The 16,591-nt window shown below is 41.1% G+C and overlaps 2 protein-coding genes across 5 annotated transcripts in view; both read right to left on the minus strand.

Moving 5' to 3' along the window:
• ccdc85cb (coiled-coil domain containing 85C, b) overlaps positions 1–5,815 on the minus strand; it is a 69,520-nt gene extending 63,705 nt beyond the window's left edge. For all 3 annotated transcript variants that reach the window (XM_054748407.2, XM_054748406.2, XM_054748405.2), the window contains exon 1: positions 4,872–5,815. In XM_054748407.2, coding sequence (XP_054604382.1) covers positions 4,872–5,589 — 718 coding nt within the window. In that variant the 5' untranslated portion in view covers positions 5,590–5,815. The remainder of the gene's footprint in view (positions 1–4,871) is intronic.
• Positions 5,816–6,952: 1,137 nt separating this feature from the next.
• Positions 6,953–13,606, minus strand: LOC107378150 (cholesterol 24-hydroxylase). Of its 2 annotated transcripts, none has more exons than XM_015948210.3 (15): positions 13,205–13,606; positions 13,064–13,141; positions 12,836–12,917; positions 10,827–10,900; positions 10,506–10,592; positions 10,204–10,342; positions 9,404–9,514; positions 9,168–9,330; positions 9,029–9,091; positions 8,681–8,753; positions 8,521–8,605; positions 8,310–8,420; positions 8,133–8,221; positions 7,345–7,411; positions 6,953–7,247 (listed from the first exon to the last, which is right to left on the minus strand). In XM_015948210.3, exons 1-15 carry the CDS (start codon positions 13,399–13,401, stop codon positions 7,107–7,109), a joined length of 1,560 nt encoding a protein of 519 aa, XP_015803696.3. In that variant the 5' UTR covers positions 13,402–13,606; the 3' UTR covers positions 6,953–7,106. The 2 variants fall into 2 exon arrangements, with proteins under 2 accessions (XP_015803696.3, XP_015803697.1); XM_015948211.3 differs by having other exon boundaries at positions 13,064–13,158; positions 13,205–13,333.
• Between the last annotated feature and the right edge of the window lie 2,985 nt (positions 13,607–16,591).

Below are 16,591 nucleotides of genomic sequence, written 5' to 3' on the forward strand. Positions count from 1 at the left end.
TTACCTTTAATCTCTGGAAATATTAGTCGAAATGATGTTGAAAATGAATAAAATGATGTCGAAAAATGTTGGAGGCTTTGTGTCATATAACCATAAAAATCAGGTCTAAAGTACATAGGGTGCAGGTCTAGCGCCTTTGAGGGACGCCGTATTTCCTTTTGGCCAGCTCGGGGTCCTGTGCCTGTCGATGATGTCACACTTGATGATTGGCTGGATGTATGACATTACCACGTTCAAAAACATTTAGGCTGTAAGAAACTTGAATTTAATAACAAAACTGCAAAACTCTTTCCAAAACATATGTGAAAGAACAGACTCGAAAAAGAGATGCAATATATTTTGGCCGAGCGGTATTGCCGTAGTATGACATCATCGGCAGGTGCAGGACCCTGAGCAGATCTGGGGCCTCATTTATCAAACGTTCGTAGAAACGTTGCTATATTCTATCCTACGAATGGAATTTAGAATGTTCATACGAACAGCCCAAAGTCTGATTTATGAAACATGCGGTGGCCTCTCGTACGCACGTTTTAAAATCCCACCTGTGTGTACCCAGGAGCTTGTGTCCGTTTGCCGTCATTAACATAAAGAAACGCCCTCAAATAACCATATTTGGTCCCGCTACATCCTCAGCACGTGAGGGGATTCCCTGTTTTTTTCCCAGAAAAAAATAAGAAAAACTTTATTGACAGCCACATCGAGATACTGGATGCCGAAGCGCAAAAGAACCAAAAAAGTTGCAGAGGTTATAAACGCAGTCGGGACAGAGGGGGAAAAAATGGATTTTAAAATTGTAGAGTAACGGGTTGTCGTTTACATTTAAGGAGTCGTTCTGTTTGGAGTTAGTTTCATTTAAATGTTGTCTGAGTGCAGCCTCAGCCTTCTGACCTGTCATTCAGTTTGGCAGTGTGTATGATCGTTGAGTAGAGGATGTTCTGGGGGGTTCTCATAGTTGTAAAATAAAATGAGAACTGGAATCGGATTCGTGAGGTTTGTCTGTCGCACCACAAAGGGTTCCAAATCCTAGCGTAGGAGAAAGATTTCCTAGTGCGCTCACGGAGAACGTGTTCCCTCCAGAGTGCACGCTCTGTTAAATCTCAAATAACACATCAGCCATGATTTTATGTCTTTTATTTGTTTTGGCACCAATTAAGCGCAAAAGCTGTTTTTCCACTGACGATCAGCGATGTTCTTATACTTAGGAACATTTCTAAGAACAAGTACAAAATGATAAATACCACACAATGCATAGAATTGTTCCTACACACAAAATACGCACAGAAATGTGCGTAAGTACGTTTGATATATGAGGGCTCTGGAAACTACAGCGCCAGTAAACTAGCATCGGCATTGCATTCTCCCGATGGAATTAACTGAAGGACCATCAAAGTCTGAGGAGTCACGCCGAGGTTGCATGCTTTCTGTGCCACAGGTAACATTTACCGTAATGTTTTTTTTTTTTTTTTACTAGTGACAGTCGCAGTGATATGGTGTAAAATAACTCTGAAATGCATGTACTGCCCCCTGGTGGCAGGAAACAACACACTGCCACTTTGGGCAAAGCAAATATCTTCATTTAGCCTTGCTCCAGTAGCTCATGAGAATCTTCGCTAAAAGCCGTGGTTTAAAATAGTCTTTAATAAATGTGAACTACTTTCTACTACAGCTGGTTATGGTAGGATTATGCAAACTCAAAAACGTTCTGACAGATTCCAGAAAAATTACAATATCTTTGGTCGAAGGTCACAGATCGTCAGGGATGATCGAGTTTTAGGCTGAAGTGTTTACAGAAAGATGGGCTACAGTTTTTGTGAATCGGTCTCATGTCATCACTTCTATTCAGGAAACGGAAACAGGACCTAAATCAAAATTCACAAACCAAACTGTAACTATGAAATTTCCTAGAAAAAGTTGCCCCTACACTACAAAGGCAGTATATAGTCCTTCTTTCTTGTTCTGAAAGAGATAATGAGACAGCGATATGTGATCTTCTGGCTAAGTTCGAGTGCTTTTATCTGCAGAACTAAAAAGACTTCCTTAAATCCACTTTCTGCCAAAAAGCTCGGGGAACATGTGGGGCTCTGCTAAAGGTCAACAAGCAGAGAGGATCCTTATCAACAGCTCATCTGGATATTGTCATAGCTGCATTTTCTTGTCTCGCTCAACCACTTTGTGTTAATCTGCAGCTACTCAGACGGTAAGGCTCGATAAGTGGGCTTGATGCAAATTCTCGGGGACAGCATCTTATTTCAGGCGGGCTTTGGCAGTAACTCGGTTCCATACATCCAAATTGAATGCAGAGGTTATGCAGTGCTTCACAAAATTAAATATGAGATGGTCAAAACTCACTGATTTATCTGCCTTTAAGTTCCAAACAGAAATTACTCGAGCAGAAGGTTGGAAGGAGGGGGTGGAGGTGGACAGATGTGTCACTGCTCAAGAAATTCAATTAAGCAGACAGTGGGATGTTGCCAAAGCCAAGAGTTCATTACGCCCTCCACCAGCCCCCACCTCTCCACTCCGAAGAGTCCCAACCAACCCACTACGTCTGTTCAGCCACTTCCACAACGCCACAAGATTCATCAGGGCCCCTTTCCTGGACTTCTCTTCTCATTTTCAATCCAGAAATCAAAATTCTGCATATTTAACTAAGACTACCTTATAAAAAGAGTACAAGAACCAAGCATCTAACCGGTTGGATACACAAACATAATTATCCTCCTCCTCTTTGACTGTGTTGGTGTGTCTACCAGACAGATGCTGTTCATTTAGCACTTGAGTGGCGATCCTCGAGCTTGTCCCCTAAATGCCCAGGGGAGCCCGTGGCATTTGGACAGCATTAAATAAAGCCTCCCTAGACCTCACACCATGGGGAGATCCGACCTCACAACATGGTGACTGCTCTCAGATTTCAACCAGCAGACTCTGTAAATCTGTGCTGGTGCAGCAGACCAGCGACCGTTTAATCCCCAAGCTTCGGCACACAGTTATCGAACCTGCAATAGTAAACTAAGGTCAGAGAATTGCTCCATTGTTTTTATCCAACAGCATCTTAAGAACAATCAGTTCTGGTATTTTTCTAAATGAAGTTGTTTACAAGAACATAAAAGTCCGCTCAGCCTCGTGTTTTACAAGATAAAATCACTCATTACCAGCGCACTGCTTCTAACAATGACATCAAAGTCCCGCCTTCAGAAGAAGCGACCCTTTACAGTAGTTTTGTGTTTGTACACCTCAGGGGAACACAACTCACAGCATTAACAGCAGCTCAGAGAGGCACTAGGCCACTGCAGACACAATAGTGGTGTTACATAACCAAAGCCTAAAAACGTGCTTGAAATGTTGTGTCTGAGTGCAGGTTCGGATTAAGAGCTCCCTTGGCTCTCCCTCATGCTCGATACCTTCCTTTTAAAGTCCTTACCTGTGCAGTTTTTCTTACGCATAATTCCAGGAACGTCTGACAGATAATCAGGGTGCATCTTTTAAAGTCTCAGCACCAGAGAGGATTTCTCTCATTTTAAACTCTGGCAAAGTGGATGTTGTTACACTTGCCAAACAGATCATAGTGAGCCTATGTGCTAGCCGGACAAGGCTTAGTGTCCTCATGTTCCATCACTGCATGCAGCTTTCAGCCATGTATTTAGGTTTTACAGGGACACTGGTTTCTGGTCCCAGGCCATGCATTCCCACACAGAGATGACCACAGAGATGGCAGCAAGTGACCTCTCCCCCCTCCCCCCATCTAAAAGCTGTTGGGCCCTCTTCCTTGAGAGCTATGAGTGCAGTGACCTAAATCAGTGCACACTCAAAAGCATGGGTTAGTGAGGAACTGAAACAACCTCTTAAAGATGCTGTGTGTGTGTGTGTGTGTGTGTGTGTGTGTGTGTGTGTGTGTGTGTGTGTGTGTGTGTGTGTGTGTGTGTGTCCACTATAATCACCCCAATCAAGACTTTACAGCGAGATTAGGCTGAGAACCCATGGTAATCCGATTCCGATCGGCACGTTGTCAGAGCAGACAAACAATAAACAGTCTGGTGGCGTTAGCCAATCAGGAATAACAAAGTCAAGTGTGATGCATCGGTTTTATCGATCACGGGGACTACAGGTAGACACCCGTGAGCATACTTTTGAAAATATCAGGGTCTAAGTTTTCTTAGCTGATCATTAATAAATGTTTATTTAGGTTATGAAATTATTAGAGATGTACCAATTCTGGTTGTAAAGGCCGGCATTAATTTCCGATGTTTGTACAGCTGTGACCTGTTGATACAGGTTTTGATTGATTCGACATATCTCCAAAAACTAAAATGAACAGAATACTTAGTGCTAGTGAGAATTAGCGATGGTAAGTTCACGGACGGCGGAAAATGTCAGATTTTCTTAATCAGTGTTAGGCAGTGGTGCGTTTAAATATCAAAACCGTAAAAAGCTGGCTGTTTGTAGATTAAGCCGATCACATCGAATATTTGCCCCAATCACAAGCTCAATTTATGGTACATCTCTAATAATTGCATTTTTTTTTCAAAGTAAAAAAAACTGCCGAAAGAAGAAGGATGTTAGCATTGTGAAATCACCATTGGTCAAAATACTCATACTTCAGGTACTGTATGCTGAGGCACTGTGTAACCATAACAACCAACATTGTAAATCAATGGTAAATCAGTTTTGACCCTCAAAAACAGAACCAATGCATCTTTATGGTTTTATTTGCATCTTCTGAAAATATGGTGAATATTGCACATTGTGGGCTGCAGATGTTGATCAGCTAGTTTTCCTAATTTCTAAAGATCGGTATTGGCCAAAGAAAAGCCCATATCAGTGGACCTCTACCCCTTACTGTTTTGTGTTGAGTTTCTGGACCATGTACTCACCATTGAGTCCATTGGGGATGCTCCTGTGATGGTGTGGAGCTGACAGGTCATCCATGGACCTCCTCATGGTGGGACCCATCTTACTGCTCTCTGAGGGAGGCTTTTGTATGTGGTTGTGATTGTGGTGGTCGGGGCTGCCTGCACTACCTGTGCTGGAAGTGCTGCTCCCGTCCCCAACATCCCGGACCGTCCCGGTTCCTCCGTTCAGGTTGGTCAGGCTGGACTGACTGTCTATGGAGCTCCTGGAGCCAGCCCCGTTCCTCTCCTCGTCCAGCATGAGGATGATCTCCTTCAGCTCAGAGTTCTCCCTCAGCACGGTGTCCTGGTTGGCCTCCAGCTCTTTCAGTTTCATCATGTAGGTGCCCACCTCCTTCCACATGGCGCTGGCGGTGTAGCGGCCGAACCGCTGCCACTCCCGGGACAGCTTTTTGCCCTTCTGCCTGTCGTCGTCCAGGAAGCAGCAGAGCTCCCGGAGCTCGTGGTTGTCATCCTGCAGCTTCTGGTTGATCTCCTTCAGATTCCGGATCTCGTGCAGGTGCACCTGCAGCCGCCTGTTGATGTCTTTCATCATGTTGCCATGCTCGATCATTAGACTCATTTTTTCACCGTCAACCCTCCGTAATTTCCTCACCAGCTCCTCTTTCGTGCACCGCAGCAGGTCCTCGTCCGTCAGCTGGCTCAGGTCATCCTTCGGCCCCTCGGAGGAATGTTTAGCCATGTTGATGATGTGAAATTTTCAGTCTGCTACTACAGCTTGGATAAAAAAATTAAAACCCTTATTCAGCCTAACCTCAGTTGTGGAACTGTGTTAAAAAACGAACACATTGTCCAAAATAAATGATCAGATTTTCAAAAGGCCAACACAGATTCATGTGAGGCTGTGGTAACCCGGACTGAAACCACCCACTATTCTGATTTAAGTAAAAACGTGAAAAACAACTATTACATTCCCTCAATTAACCTCTGTTTATCAATCTGTTCCCAGGAATTCCAGATCAGGATCCAGACAGTCCAGTCAGCACGAAAAGCGCATTTCATCACAGCTATGAGACCATCTTCACATCACTCCTCATTAACGGTGTAAAAATAAAACATGCAACAACTTGATTTTCAACGCTAATTATGCGCAAAAGCGTTTACGCAAAATAGCTCCAAATCGCCAGGTGCGCTTTCGGACGCCGTGAACGACGCTCTCCTCCTCGGATAAAAGCTCCTGAATAAGACGGTGAGTCGCAGGACTCGGGCTTGTTCTCCACTCTGCCAGCTCGGAATCACCAGCCCATTTTCCAGCGAACCTTCACCCCTCCTCCTCCTCCTCGTCCAGACTCGGGTTTGAAATCATTCAAGAGGATTTGGCTCGAAGGCGGCCAATCAAGGCGGAGGAGAAGAGCAGGTAGATGAAAGCGCGCAGGAGTCGATCAGTCAAGCTCCGCCCCCTTAAAGAGACAGCGCAAAGCGTTCAGGAGCGCATCGGAAAAAAAAGTAGCAAATAATGTAATAGCACTGTAACAAACTTGTAACAATACATTTTAAAGTAATTTACTTATTAAAAGTTTGTTTCCAATATGCAACATTTTACAATAAAAGTGAAATTGGCGTTTAAAAGTATTCTAAAAAGTAGAGGGAAATTTTTTTTGACTATTTTTCTGTACAAATTTCAATTAAACCACTTTTGTTAAATAACAAATCCAACAGTTTCTCACTAAACAAAAATGTTATTGTAATTTTTTTCTTCAAAATTTTGAAACTACATATTAATAAATGTATTAAAACAACTTCAACTACATTTAAAAACACAACTTAATTACACATGTCACCTGAGTTTAACAAGGGGTTTGTTGACATTTTAACAACTTACCAGCACCCCCGTGTGGACACTTTCAGAGACATGAACAAAATACCTCTATGAACACCACACTTAACATAACATTAAGGTTATTCATCACTGCTTTATTCAAAATAATATTTTAATAAAAAGAAATACATTAGTTTGTATTTACATGTAAATGTTAAAACAATTAATTAATGTGAAACACTAATTTTACAAATATATGCAAAATTCATCACATGTTTATGAGAAAACAGTGCGGTTAACATCTATTTTTCAATTAATTACATTTATTAAACTTACTTAAACTTGCTTTTGCAACATTTATAGCATGTGGCTGAAGCCCAAAAAAAACTCAGCTTGGAAGAAAAACTAACATATTCTATGTCACAGAGCACCACTTAGTTTCACATCCTGTGTCTGATGGAGCAAACCACTCCACTCTTTGGTCTCAGCATGCCAGTATCCTCAATGTCAAAGGTCTGTCCTGGGATGAGGGAGAACTCGAACCTCTGGATTAGCTTTGCCATCACAACTTTTGATTCCATCTGCAAACATCACAACCAACTGAGCTCCATCAACAATTTCCTGCATACTGTACATCTAGAAACATAACATTTTATTTTGTTTTGTTTTTTCACTCACCTGAGCAAAGTTTTGCCCCAAGCATGAGCGTGGTCCCAGGGCAAACGGGTAGTAACAGTAGTAGGGCCTTTATAAAAAAAAATACCAGAAAACAACATTTCACTTATTTAATCTTAAAGACAAAATGGGAGCAAAATCAAAACAGAAGTTAGATCCAAAGATCGTTAAAGGTCTTGTTCACTTGGTTTTTCAATAGATTTTATTTAGTCTAGCATGAATGAATGCCTTGTGATTCATTTTCTGGAAAAGAAGCTCGTGCATCCCAGTTTCAGAGGGGGAGAAGTTTATTGGGAGAGTGGGCTGGGAGAAATTTCCAGGATCTTGAGTCTAACTCATTAATATTCATGGTATGCCAACATCTTGCCTCTGACTGGCTACCAGCAGCAATGCGACTCTTCCCCTACCTCCGTTCACTCTTCTATTTTTGGTAAAAAATTCAACACTGATGTCTTATCTCCACAAACAACACAAGCCTGGATGCGTTCTGTCATGTTGTGGAGTTGCTAATGCTAATGGTTAGCTTCTACTAGCAGAGACACATTCTGCCCTCTCCTGGCTGCTAAATCAACAACAGCCTTTCCGCAATCGAAAGCCAAGGTGGACGAGGCCATTAACGCCAACTTTCCCTCTTCTGACCTGATCGTTTCCCCCATCCATTTCCTTTCTACGACTAACGCAGGTAATAGGGGTTGAAGAAAACATTCACTTTCAGCATGCATAGGCAAGTCAAAGTGACCAATCAAATTCCAGAAATAAGTATTACACAGTTTCGGTAAAATCCAACTCACTTTGGAGCATCTGGGTGAAATCTGTCTGGATCAAACTTCAGTGGGTCCTTAAAAAATCTTTCCATCCTCCCAACTGCATAAGAACTAAACTGAAAATGAGAATATTATGTTACCCTTTGATAGTATGGAATCATCTCAAAGCTACAATGTTAATATGTCATAAAACAAAAGACTCACCATGCAGGGCACTCCTCCCGGGATGCGGATACCATCAATCACCATGTCCTCCTCAATCTGACGAGATATGCCTGGAGACGTTGAATAGAGTCTCAGAGTCTCCTTTAGTACCTGTAGGAGGGTTACGCTGTGAAGTCCTTGTAGTAAATTAGAATTAACAGCCCTGTAATTATAAACTGGAGCAGAAGTTTTGCATGTTCTTGGTACGTACCTGTGAGAGGTAGCTCAGTTTTCCAAGATCTTCATAACTTATGTCTTGTTTCATACCAATGACATCATCCACTTCTGTTCTTACTCTGAAACGTTTAAGTAAAGCATCAGAAACGGTGTCTCCCCAACTAAAAGCGGAATGTTGTATTTAGTTATTTTACTTCTCCAGTATTTCAGGATGTCTTGCAAGTTCCATGACGCAGAACGCTAGCTGATTAGCGGTTGTTTCTTGGCCTAAAATGGGAAAAATCGAGACATAAAAGCAAATAACTATACAGCAGCAATGCTAGGGCAATTGCAATGTCGAAAAGGAATTACAGTGGGATGTGAAATTTCATGATTTTCCTGGGTAAATCGTTGGTTGTTACGATAAAAATGTCAGTTAAATATATCATATAGGAGGAACACGCAGTGATATTTGAGAAGTGAAATAAGTTTATGGGATTTACAGAAAGTGTAAGCATAGACACAAACTCTTATATGTCTCTACAAGCCGTAAAGAGACTTACCAGCAATGAAGAATGTCACATAATTGTCCAACATAAACTCCTCGTCTTCTTCAGTCATGTTTTCTTTTTGCATAAGAGATTTTTTTTATGTTATCACCACGTTACATTTGTCCTCAGATGTTCCCCTTGTCATTCCAACCTGTTGCAGCGGTTTTGATGATCTGTGTGAGGATGTCCTTTGGGACATCTTCATCATTCTGCATGGCAGTCTTTCTCTTCTGGATAACTTCAGCCCCTGTTTTTCTCAGGAGGCGGCATGCTTCCCTCGCCTCCTTAATGAACCGTCTGTTCTTTGGATTGTACTGGAATAAAGAGACCTAAGTAGTCACACAGACTATTGTTCATAAAATGTTCTCATTGAACAAGAAGCATTACCTCAAAGGTAAAGTCTCTTATTTGGTACACCAGAGCGTTTAGGCAGATCTCTATGGCCTTGGGGAAAGGTGAACTATTCGACAGGGGGTCCAAATCCATACCAAATGCAACCTGAAATTTATCAAATAAACATATATTATTATGATTAGTACCGAAGGGAATATTTTTAGCAACACTTCTTCATATTTAAATAGAAAAGATATTTTCTTCTTCTTCTTTATTTGTTTGGTAAAGTCTACCAATACAGGTGAAACCTGCAAAATTAGAATACAGTGCAAAAGTTCATTTATGTCAAAAACACATCTTAGACTGAGAGACAATCTAAAGGCTCAGGAACCCTTTGTAGGTGTTAAGGATTCATTACTGACAAAGGACTTTTGCATCATATTCCATATATATATTGGGGCAGCAGTAGCTCAACAGGTTGAGCGGGTTGTCCAGTAATCGGAAGGTTGCAGGTTCAATCCCAGCTCCGGATAGAGAATTCTGCTGTTGTGTCCTTGGGCAAGACACTTAACCTACCTTGCCTGCTGGTGGTGGTCGGAGGGACCGGTGGCGCCTGTGCTTGGCAGCCTCGCCTATGTCAGTGCGCCCCAGGGCAGCTGTGGCTACATCGAAGCTCATCACCATCAGTGTGTGAATGCGTGTGTGAATGGATGAATGATACACGATACACTGTAGTGTAAAGCGCTTTGGAGTCCTTACTCTGAGAGGTGCTATAGAAGTGCGGGTCATTTATCATTTATCACATCAAACTTTTCAAGTGTCCCTTGTAGAAGAGGCTAGGAAACAGACGATACCTTTGCAATCACATCTAGAGTGACACAGTTGAACAGTTTGAGCATGAAGGCTTCTGTCTCGTTATCAGCAGCATCCCCGAGCTTATCCATCAGTTTCTCTGCTCGATCATTGAAGGTCCCAATTAGACCTCTCAGATACCTGCATGGTAATATAGTTCCAGAACAAGAAACACATCTAGAATCAACTCTTACACATACTGAGAGACAATGCTGCAGAGATTATATTCTTTTCACAAAGTTAGGGTAAAAATTATTCTAAATGAAAAAAAAATTAACAATAAAGAAAAAAAGAAACAACCCACAGGCTGCTGAAAGCAGGGTCCATGATCCGGCGTTGTTTATACCACTGATTATGATCTCGTGTTGTTACCAGGCCATTGCCAAAAAGCCTGCGAAACAGATAAGTAGGAGGATATATTTAAGAAATCTTATGTTCTTTTTACCCTAACTGCAACAGAATGTTCAGTACTTCACATTGTTAGCTCAAAAATCAACCGATCACAAAGACTGCATCTTCTTCATTTATTATTACGTCTATAAAATCATTTAAAACTATCTGACAACACAGCCTGTTATTACTGAATATTATAGACATTAACCAATACAGACAATCTGACAGCTACCTTTGACCAAAAAGTGTTTGGAGTCTTGTGTAGACAAACTCATCCTTGGGGTACTTTGATGACATCAGGATTTCCTACAATGAGAAGCAATATGACATCAAACAGAGACAGTTGTTTTCACTGGAGAAAAGAGGAACACAAGGCCTGGAAGGAACCAAACACTAGCGTGTTTCACTGCTAGAGTTAGCATCTGCTAGTATTATGCTTTTTAAGAGATTTGTTTGGGACACCGCTATACCTAAAACCAGGCGGACACTGTGTGACTTTTGCACTTTTTTGAGCCAATTTTCCATTCGTGCCAGAATCCACAAGATCAAATCAAATCAAAGATACTTTATTAATCCCAGAGGGAAATTAGGGTTTCAGTACACACAATTCAGAGATCAGACATACATGGGCAAGACACATGACAGGAATTGGTGACTGTGGTCATTCGCAACCCTGAGTTGCGCTACCTTAATAGAGATAAGAGGGGCTACATGAGGATTGGTTCAGGTGGAGGGAAAAAAAGTCACTTCAGATTAACCCTCCCACCAGGAGGGCAGCTTTGCTCTGCAAAAAAACACCTCAAACGTATATGCAACAGACTTCAGACAACACAACATAAGTGTCCACTGGGTGGGGTGGTGGGTTGGGACTATCCCTACTTCAATTCCTGCAGCATGTCACCTCAGTGTAGATAGGGGGAGGAGCATTGAGGGTTGGAGGGTTGCAGTGACCCTGGAACGTTTCAGCGGCCTTCCCGCAGTCCCGCCCAGGCTGGGAAAGGATACAGCGGGGCGAGTTTTGCGCTGAGTGTCGGTTAGTTTACAGGGGGTAATGAGAGGCGATTAACACCACAAGACGAGCTACCGATCAGTAATCGTGAGCTCACACGGATTTCTGGTATGTTTGATTTTTTTGCTTGTCCCTCGTGAGGGTTGGAGCAGCGCTGCAACCCAAAAGGTACCAGAACCGCTCACCATGCGCCAGCTATTTCCCTAATAATAATAATAATAATTGTTAGTTTTTATTTCTACACTTTTTTTATGCACACAATGACAAGGATTGTCAAGAAAGCATGTTTATGTCAAATTAAACTGATGAAACATTGATTTGCTTTCTTTCATTTTTTTTTTGTCTTCCTCCTCCAACCTCCATAAATCCCTGTGTTCTCCTCCTACAGCACTCCCGTAGAACAACAGCCATCAATAACAACATAAAAAAAAGTCTGGCGTGTTGTGTAAAACCTGCTATTATTATTTTTAGGTCCGACATGTTGCTACCATGTGCATTGTGAGCAGTCAGGTCGCATCCGAGAACTGTGTTGTACAGTGTGAGCACATGACTCGTGAGATTTTCTCTGCGGGAAGTTGTGCAGTTTTAGCTGAAGCTGAGTGCTACGAGTGAAAAAGTCGCATGTGTCCGCCCAGCTTTAGGGGAGGTGTTAACTGGAAAAGCTTCTGCAACTCGCACTTCGACAATGAATTGTGAAAGAACAGAAAAAAACTAGAAACACACTGATTCTTCTTGATGTAAGAACCGAGCCCACTCTTTCTTTTGGTACTTTTGGTGTTTACATGGTCATAGAGCACTTTGTGACTTATCAAAAAACAGTAAAAATGCTCAAAAACGCTGGCAATGAGGGGCTTTCTGATCAAAAAACAGCTGGCAGTGAATACGTTAAAATCTAACTAATTGGACGTACCAAAAGTGCCTAAATACTATATTTTTCAATTATTCAATATTACTTAAATGTGTAATAATTTGTGAAATATTAAACGCATTTATCATTTCTTAAAAATAATTCATGTGCGTGCACCATAACTGAATTCATTTTATAGTTAATATGATAAAGTATGTAATTTTTAGATTTAAAATAATTCCTGACAAATTAAAATTTTTTTCATTCAGCATAATTATGTCACTTTTGGCTTTCCATACTTTTGGACACATTGCGACCGTTCGGAAAACATCCAGGGCTCCTGAACTCGAGCACTAATGTAGTTTGCGGTTTATACCAGACGCACCTTTGTAGCTTCTGGACAGGTCACACACAGGAAAACATAATGCAGGACATTCAGTCTGTAAACCGGCCCGTATGTCTCAGCCCTACAGATAAAAGCAAACAAAGGCTGAAGATTTTATTTATGTTGGCTTATGTGTGTGTGTGTGTGTGTGTGTGTGTGTGTGTGTGTGTGTGTGTGTGTTTAAATGTGACAGCTTTTTTAATCGACTTCATCAATAACGTCACTCACCATTCCAACAGCTTGTCGTGTATGAGTCCGTCATTTTTCATTATCCTCAGAAACGTCGGTGAATGTCCCAAAAAGAAACTTCAGGGACATAAAGACTGACTTAATGTTTGAACAATTACCATTACAAATGTTTTCTCTTACCTTCCCCTCGGTGGTCCGGGTATGTGCTCATATTTCATGTGGATGTATTTAATATAAAAGCAGTAACCGAGAAATGAAATAAAAAGAAGAAACATTAGAATTAAAACAGCTTTTACTCCGAAACTCAAGAGTAGGTGAAGAACTGCCATTTTGGTGAGTCCTCCTGCAGGGTAACGTATAGCAGGCCGTTCTAACATATAATCAAACCTCACTCATTTCGTGTTACATAATAGATACAGCCATAGTAGCAATTGTTACTTTGTAAAATGTAAGTAAATGAGTAAAACATATTAATCATATATCTACGGTATTCTACATCAGACAATATTTGTGGATATCTTTGGCAGGAAGGCAAATAGAGAAAATACTGAAGAGTTATTCCCTGGAAGAGTTTGGGATTTAACATAGAGCATTCTGGATATCTGAAACGTTCCTTTAGGCCCACAAAAAACTTTACAGATATTAATTTGACCAGCCCAAAGTTTATATGATACATTTGCTTGTGACGTTATCTGTACGTGAAGTGCATTTTTAGTTCTGGACTTATTTTGATTCAAAACCTAAAATATTGTCCCGACCCGTCAACCAAGCGATCCAGACGGTCAGGACGTCGAGATGGACACTGCCGGTGGCGTGGACCTCTGAGAGCCCGTAGACAGCTTGGAATGTGACCCTCTAGTCTGAGTAATCATCAGGTGACAACAGGAAGCTGGAATGCTTGCTTTGCGTCTAAGGCTGTACAGTAGCTCTTAAAAGAGCCGTTGTGTCTGTAATCACTTGCAAGCGTTGCAGAGAGGCTTTGACCTGATGTCAAAAGAAGGATGGTTTCAAAATGCTTGTTCCCCGATTTGGCTGGACCGGGAGTCAGCTAGAAACTTAATTAGATCAGGAAATAATTCTGTTTTATCAAATCACATTGTTGATCAATTTGGCAAATCAGAATTTGACATGTTTGACGGCATTATCAAAACACCTCAGAATTCACCCCTTCCCTCAGATATAAAGAGAGGTTAACCCTTTGTGAAGTGGAAATGTTTTTAACAGCTATGTGAAGCAAAATGTTAAACAACAATAATAATAATCTTATAATGTGTATGAGTATACTGATGTAATGAAGTATAATTACATTTAATTAATGAGCCATAAGGCGTGGGATTCCATAGGAAATATGAAATCCACCTTATGGATCGCAGGGTTATTTAAACCAGAAGATTAGATCTTTTTATTGCAGGGATTAGATAACTGCTTCGTATTCACTCAGAGACAACAGAATAGAGAGAGTCAAGTTTAAAAGTTAAGAATTTTATTACTAACAAATTAAACTAGACTGACTTTAAACTAAATGCATAGTGCAACTAAAATGGATGAGATGGTGAATGGATGACGTGTGATGTTAATCAGAACCAACAAATCCGAAGAAGCGATTGTTCTGACGGGAACTGAAGATGTTGTTTCGCATTAAGCTTTGGTTCGGAAGTTCAGAAACACGAGACACCATCATGCCGGTCTACCTACCCTTCGGGAAGTACTCTGTAGATCAGGAATATCGAGGTCCAGTGGACTCTCTCTGGAACCGAGCCGGTAGGAAAAGCTGCGGTTCCGATCAAACCCGTCTTAAGTTACTTCTGGGCATACGACAAGTTATTGGCGTCTGGTGAGACCCAAGCCTGGGTCGGTGGATGGATGAGCTTTTGTTCTGAAAGGAACTGTTGCCGCTGGTTGGTATAGCGACTGGATTTTTTAGCCTGTCATTGTTCTTTCGGTTAAAGAGTTGAGATCAGGATTGGCCACTCCGTTACTTTCTCTGGAACGCTTTGAACTGGCGTTAAGAGCTGGCGTGGCATAGTTTTATACTTTGGATGTTATTGTTTATTGTCGAATGAAAAATTACCAAACACCATCAAAACCACGCCTCCGTCAGATCTGTAAGATTCTGATTGGATCAGTGAAAGTAATGTGTTATGTCTTTTTAACACTACGTGAAATGAGTCCTGTTGGAACACTTAAAGTCATATTACTTATTATATTCTATAGGATCATAATAAAGTAATTAATATTTTGATTTCACAGGTCGGTCACATCTTATTTATTGACTAACACTTTGATGGATTAGCTTTATTAAAATAGTTCTTTGATTAATTAAATGAAAAGAGTTCATTCTTCATTCTTTTGTTGAGCTGAAAATAAGCAGGTTAGAAGGAATGCATGAGACCTTGAGTTATATCTCATGCAGACTAGTCTTGAGCAACGAAGGGAAAAATAAGAGTCATTCCATTCCGTTACACTGATATATTAACTTGTTAAATCAACATATACTGATCTGGTGTAGTTTAAGATCTGAAATGAATCATTGCAGGAAAAATATTCATTTTAATACATCCTTGATTAAAGCACAGATTATTCAGACACTTTTGGATTTAAACATATTGTTCATTCAACACATTTGATTATTTCAACCTATAAATTGTAAAGTCATTTATGAACTTTATTCAGAGTGAAAAATGCAGGAGTCTCGCTTCTGCATGAGACCTTGGGTGAAGATGTTATATTTTGTACGGTAACAAGGTCTGGTGCAGAGCTTTCTGGTTTGGAGGCCAGACAGATGGGGTGTTTGTGTCTGCAAATTAAATGTTACTTTCTGGTCATTTTTTGATGTAAACTTGACCTTCGATCCATTACACCAGTAACACCAGTGAACCAGCTTCTGGTACCTTTGGCAGTGTGGGCAGGTTCCGTGTCCTGCTGGAAAATTTAATCAGTATCTCCATAAAGCTTATCAACAGTAGAAAGCATGAGGTTCTTTAAAATGTTCCGGTAGATGTCTGTGTTTACTCTGGACTTCGGGAAAATGGACCACTGCTAGCAGACATGGTGCCCCAAATCATCAGACTGTGGAAAATTCACTCTGAACTTAAAGCAACATGGACTCGGTTCCTGTCCTCTTCCTCCAGACTCTGGAACCTTGATTTCTAAATGAACTTGAGACTATACATTCATCTGAAAAGCGGACTTTGAACTTCTGAGAAAGCCCAGTTGACAAGAAATGTGACGTGTGAAGCTCATGTGTGCAATCGGTCTGTAGGTAGAAGCTCTTGATGCTCGGACTCCAGCCTCTGACCACTGGTGAAGCTCCCTAGATCACCTTTCAAGGATGCGGTTCTCCCATTTGCTGAGGCATATTTTTCTACCAAACATTTTTCTTCCACTCAACTTTCTATGAACATGTTTGCAACAAGCAGCTTCTTCAGCAATGGCCTTCTGTGGCCTCCCCTCCTTGTGGAGTGTGTCCATGACTGTCATCAGGACATCGGTCTAGCCAGATGATAGTTTAGCCTACTGACCCAGATTGGGACTATTTGGGCTCAGAAAACTTTGCAGGTGTTTTAG

The sequence above is a fragment of the Nothobranchius furzeri genome, chromosome 2 (assembly GCF_043380555.1).
Source record: "Nothobranchius furzeri strain GRZ-AD chromosome 2, NfurGRZ-RIMD1, whole genome shotgun sequence".
Taxonomy (NCBI): domain Eukaryota; kingdom Metazoa; phylum Chordata; class Actinopteri; order Cyprinodontiformes; family Nothobranchiidae; genus Nothobranchius; species Nothobranchius furzeri.

Excerpts from the sequence above, each read along its gene's own strand:
- LOC107378150 (XM_015948210.3), bottom strand. The coding sequence starts at position 13,401 with ATGTTAGAACGGCCTGCTATACGTTACCCTGCAGGAGGACTCACCAAA. Across the intron at positions 9,515-10,203 it reads CTCTAGATGTGATTGCAAAG|GTTGCATTTGGTATGGATTT; the intron begins GTATCGTCTGTT and ends GATAAATTTCAG. Across the intron at positions 8,754-9,028 it reads TGTGACATTCTTCATTGCTG|GCCAAGAAACAACCGCTAAT; the intron begins GTAAGTCTCTTT and ends TTCCCATTTTAG.